This window comes from Myotis daubentonii, chromosome 4, assembly GCF_963259705.1.
Source record: "Myotis daubentonii chromosome 4, mMyoDau2.1, whole genome shotgun sequence".
Taxonomy (NCBI): domain Eukaryota; kingdom Metazoa; phylum Chordata; class Mammalia; order Chiroptera; family Vespertilionidae; genus Myotis; species Myotis daubentonii.
Window position 1 is genome coordinate 68,385,417 of NC_081843.1, and position 6,000 is coordinate 68,391,416.

General features: G+C 32.0%; 1 protein-coding gene across 4 annotated transcripts in view; it reads right to left on the minus strand.

The window, feature by feature from the left end:
• Positions 1-6,000, minus strand: part of RASA1 (RAS p21 protein activator 1) — a 108,320-nt gene that overhangs the window by 18,305 nt on the left and 84,015 nt on the right. For all 4 annotated transcript variants that reach the window (XM_059694147.1, XM_059694146.1, XM_059694145.1 and 1 more), the window contains exons 12-14: positions 4,401-4,488; positions 1,800-1,877; positions 87-244 (exon numbers count right to left, since the gene is read on the minus strand). In XM_059694147.1, coding sequence (XP_059550130.1) covers positions 87-244; positions 1,800-1,877; positions 4,401-4,488 — 324 coding nt within the window. The remainder of the gene's footprint in view (positions 1-86; positions 245-1,799; positions 1,878-4,400; positions 4,489-6,000) is intronic.

Sequence of the window (6,000 nt, forward strand, 5' to 3'; positions counted from 1 at the left end):
AAATAATAAAGGAAAGAAAAAGTAAGGAATGAAAATGCAGTATGATAAAAGAAAATGATTTAATGTAATGATAAAACAAGACTTACTCAAAGACAAACTCTTCTGACCATACAGGGTTTTGGCCTTCCCTTGCATGAGTTTTTGCTACCTGGACACTGTTCAGGTAGATGTTGCAATAGGGATTAGTAAAATGTTTTACTGGGAGTTTATGGGCTTCTTCAATATGTAAAACAAGGCTGCTGACCTAAAGAAAGCAAAAAAATTGTTACACCAGATTTCAAATATTATGCATTAAGTTTCTAAAGCAATTACTATAACTGTAATTTTGTTTTACAAGTTATTCCTCTAATTATATTCTTGCAGAAAGTGAAATATACCTTTTAATATAAAACCATGGTTCAGAGAAAAGGAAAAGGATTCTTTATTAACATAAGTAAACTGTCACAACTCAAATCAAAATCCTATTTGTTACATAATGCTCATCTGAAAGATTTAATTTAGAAAAGAATTCCACAGCTATAAAGTATTTTTAAAACACACTCTACCTTTTCATTCTACAGAAAAGGAAACAGATCCAAAAAAGAATAGATATTTGTTAGTTTTGATGCCAAAACTTAGACCAGATACCTTCTAGTATCAGGTCTTCTTTTCCCTCCTGCCACCTATTACCTGCATTAGGCAAGTTGCTTATCTGAGCCTCACCTTCCTCAGACATAAAATTAAAACAAAGTTTACACTGCAAGTTGCTGTAAAGATTCAAAATAATATGTGTAAAGCACACAGTAGAGTACCTGACATGAGGGTTTCAAGAGCTATTAGCCATAGCATATTATATTATACCTATAAATGATAATTTCATGGCTAAAATTTCACACAATCTGTAAAAATTCAACATGCTTTTCCATTGCTTACAAAATGTTAACATATGTTTTGAGAGCACATAGTGATTATGTGTATAAATTTCCTTGTGGAGTCAGTCTGTTGGTACAGGGGATGATATAAAATAGTAATCTAAATATTAATATCCATTTCCAATAGAACAATATGTTCAAATCATCAAGCTTATTGGAAAATTCCTACAAATAAAACAAGAGTAACTTTGGTCAATAAACACTGTACTAAAATCACCCTGAAAATCAAGAATGTTAAAATTTCTTGATATTTAACCAATTATCTAGGGATAACTATAAAGAAAAAAAAAAAAAAAGCAAAAGAAACAGAGGATATAAAGTTGACTTTATACACTTTGAAAGAAAGAGCCTAGCCTAACTCTCTATGAATGAACATACAGGACATGTTAATGTTTCAAGTAAGATAGTATAGGATACTATCTAAGAGTTATGAAATGACATTTCAAAAATAAATTCTATAAAATGAAAAACTATTGGGATTAGTGATTCAAGGAAGATGATTTTTTCAATAAGTACTTTTAGTTCCACATTTTTGAAATAGTCATTTTTAAGGAATAAAAGTGCCCAACAGAATAGTTTCTGTTACTATTGGTTTGGTATTTTTATTTTGAGTGGAGGGGGAAAAAACACCCTTGATAATGTATTTAAAAGATGCCATTATATGCCCAGCAGGTATATAAAGAAAATTCTCTTTCGTAAGGAAATAACTATTTCTCCTGCTACTGAAACAAGTGGGAGCTTTAAATTGCCTGACAAAATTAATTTCTCTTAAGAACTCTATAAAGTATCTGAAATACTGCCCCAAACAGTTCATAATGTAATAAAAATAAAGAACAAAGTGATAAAACAAAATGTGACAATCACAAATCAAAGAAAATTAAGTTTCACCTGACGCAAGCGTTTATTAGATGTCCCTGGACTACTTTTCCGTAAATTGCAAAATGCCTGCAGACCTTTCATCCAATCCTACAAGAAATAACAGTTTAAAGAAATATACTGTAGTACAGTTTAATTTCCAATCATCAATTTGTTAATTCAATATTCTTTCCTTTTTGAGATTGCCATTTTTAAGCTCACAGTACTGCAATATGCTTGTACCCCAATAAAGTAAAACAATGATTTAAAAAAGTTTAATTCTGAAAAACTTGTGTTTCTGTAGATTTTCTAAATTAATGTTAAGTGTACAAAGAAGGGTACATTAATTAGCCAAAATATTTTTGAATAGGTAAGCTGTTACACTTGAAATACCTAAAGCAGAATTTACTTCACGTATTTTATGAAAGGAGGGCTGACTGCAAAACCAGTGGATAATGTGATGACTAATTTGATGACAATCATTTTAATCTTCAACATTAGACTATGATATAAGTAGACATGTATAAGGGTATCTGGGTTATATACGTGTTTGAAATATAACATTAGATTTTAAAATGTTTACCCGAATATTCAAATTAAATTGTAGCTACCTTTAAACACGTTTAACCCATCTAGTGCTCTGGAGAGAGAGAAATTTTACATCTATCAAAAATAAATCTAGCCGAGACCGGTTTGGCTCAGTGGATAGAGCGTCAGCCTGCAGACTGAAGGGTCCCGGGTTCGATTCCGGTCAAGGGCATGTACCTGGGTTGCGGGCACATCCCCAATGGGAGATGTGCAGGAGGCAGGCTGATCGATGTTTCTCTCTCATCGATGTCTCTGACTGTCTGTCTCTCTCCCTTCCTCTCTAAAAAAATCAATAAAATATATATTAAAAAATAAAAATAAAATAAAAAATAAATCTAAATATTTCACTTTGGAGTACATGTTTCTAGAAAGCTCTATATACCATTGCTTTACTCAATTATTTCTTTAATTTGTAGGCTATTTCAGTGAACCTGAACTTTGTCAATGTTTAGAGAACATCTTTATAGTAGAGCAAATTAAGATCAATTATTACAGCTTTTAGGAATAGAAGAGAGGTCAAGCCTGTATGGCTCAGTAGTTGAGAGTTGACCTATGAACCAGGAGGTCACAGTATGATTACCAGTCTGGGCATATGCCTGGGTTGCAGGATTGATCCTTAGTGTGGGGCATGCAGAAGGCAGCCAATCAATGATTTTCTCTCATCATTGATGTTTCTATCTCTCCCTCTCCCTTCCTCTCTGAAATCAATTTTTTAAAAGAAATAGCAGAGAGTAACCAGAAGAGAGCCACCAAAGTAATGAAAATTAGAAATATCAGTGGTATTTTGGACACTAGTATTTGGAAATACAGAATATAGAAAAAGTATATAAAAATGCAATAATAAAATGTTCTATTCATACAGCTCGGTGAGACATGCAAAACATACTGAAATACCAAGGTATGTAACACATCTTTATTTAGAAAGAGGACATGGTAAAATAACTAGAAGATGGGATAGTAAAGTTTAAATTTCTTTCCCAATTCAATTTCTAATATTTAAAAAAAGGTTACCAAATGTTTTGAGCCCCACTTTTTCATCTACGTTTAATAAAAAATTAGGGATATATACATATAAAATGTTTTTGTGTTATATGCTGAGTATTTGAGATATCTTGCAAAGATTTGAAATATGACTTGACTATGAGTCATAAAACAATGTTTCATTTATCAAGTTATTCTAGAGTCTAAGATATTTTCATAATTTTTAATGGATATTTTCATAAATTATGAAAGCATCCACAACATCTGCCTCAATGGCAAATTATCTTCTATTTCCAACGAAGTTGCTTACAAAGTAGTTGCTTTCTTTGACCTCTTAACCACCTTCAAGTTCCTTCCATAGAATATAAGCAGAAATATAGCCATATTTTCACAAAATACCACTAAAAAACAGGAAATACCACTAAAAAACAGGAAAAAACTCAAAATATCTTAAAAGGAATTTTTTTAAAAAACATTATTTCTTCATAGTATTAGTTATACACTAAAGGTTTTTATAAGGGCATTGCACATAGATCATTGGCTAGTCCAAAAAAGCAGACATTATAGTTAAGACTTATAAATAAAAAATTCCTGAAATAGTTTTCTTTCTGATGACCAAACTTCTGTTTTTGGATATGGAATTCAACCAGTGAAAAATAACAACACTTGTGAGCAAAACTAACTGGTTTACCTTTTGATGGTACTGAGAATATCTATAACCTTTCTGCAAAGAGGATTTTAAATGAGCATTCTCAGTTGGACTCAACATCACAGAATATTTAAAGACCAATTTAAAATGGAGTTTTCATTTATAATAACCCTTCACTGTGTTTTTCTGCATTTCTTTAAAAAAATAAGTTTTATACCTGAAAGATCTCATTCCTTAAAATAAAAAGATGATTACATTTCAAACATCCTTTTTATCACAAAACAAAGGCTTGTGAAGTATATAAATTTCTAATCTCTGTGTGTGTGTGTGTGTGTGTATTAATGTCAACTGTAATTGAAAAATAAATTAAAGAAAACATGGGCTAAATGTTTACACTGAAGAAACAATTAACTTACCTCTGCTTGTTCTGGAGTTTCGCCTGCAAAGTAAAAGATGTAATGTTCTTCACTAAAGTGCTGAACTACTATCTGAAAACAGTTTGGCCTTTAAATACAAACAAAAAAGTTATTAGGCAGCTTAACAAAAAGTACTATTAACTTAAGCTACTTAAAAAAAAAATCACAATATATTAAATAATTTATATAAAATTAACATAACTCTTAGAGAAATTCTCCATTGTACGAGGTCATTACTAAAAAGAAAATGTCAGTTGCATATATTTTAGAAAACTTTTTAGACAAAAATTTTTAAAATTTTATTTATCTGTCAATGTTTAAAAACTTTAAAGCTACTGTATAAATTAATTTTAAAGGACATTAGAAATAGAAAACTTACAAAGGAATTGAAGCAGAAATGTTAGAATTTCACATAGCTATTCTAAACACTTTTTAAAAGCAAATAAAATGTTACTAAACGTATTGATTCAGGATGATATAAAATATACATTTATCTGCACTGGAAAAAGACTACAAACATATTTGTAGACCAAAAATGTTCTTAGTGGTTATCTCTGAGTAGATGGGTCGATTTTCATTTTCTTGTTTATAATTTACTAGCGTTCCCTCAGCCCGACCTGCACCCTCTCCAATCTGGGAGTTTCTGTCTGTCTTTGCAATCATATGAGCAAATTGTCTGAGACCCCAACCCAGTTTGGTTTGTCGCTCACAGAATAATAGAGGCTTTTTTTTTTTCCTTTGCTTCATTGGTGGAGATTTCCTGGAAATTCTAGGATATCTTCCCTTTAATTTTTCCTAGACACTCTGATTTTACTTATGTCTCTCACCTTTGCTTTCCCTCCATCTCCCACCACAACAGTAACTTGCTCCAGGCTCACTTTGCTCTAGTGTCTAGGACAGTGGTCGGCAAACTCATTAGTCAACAGAGCCAAATATCAACAGTACTTCTTCAAAATAGACTCGCCCAGGCTGAAAACCAACTTCTGCGCACGGGCCACAAAGTTTCAATCGCACTGTATGTGTGCCCGCATGTGGTATTTTGTGGAAGAGCCACACTTCATGGGGCCAAAAAGCCACATAATCAGATATTGAGGTTGGATATTGAACTTTCAAACACTGTAATTACAATGTTCAAGAAGATAGATAACAAGAGAATTTTTCCAGCTAACTAGCTCTATAAAAGAAGAATTAAATGGAGATCCTGGCTGGGTAGCCCCATTGGTTAGAGTGTCATCCAGATATGCTAAGGTCGTGAGTTCTCTCTCGGGTCAGGGAGCATACAGGAAGCAACCAATGAATGCCTAAGTAAGTGGAACAACCAATTGATCTCTCTCCTTCCTTTCTCCCTTCCTCTCACTCTAAAATCAATTAAATTAAGATTTAAATAAATGCATTAAATTTTAAAAGAATGGCTTAGTGAACTGAAAGACAAATCAGAAAAAAAATCCAGCCTAAGTCATAGAGAAGGAAAAATTATGAAAAGCATAGAAAACTATATAACAGACAAATGGACATAGTAAGAAGATATAATGTGCAGCACAACTCCCAGAAGATGAAAGATAATGTGGAAGACTATTTAGAGAGCTACTGACCAAGAAAT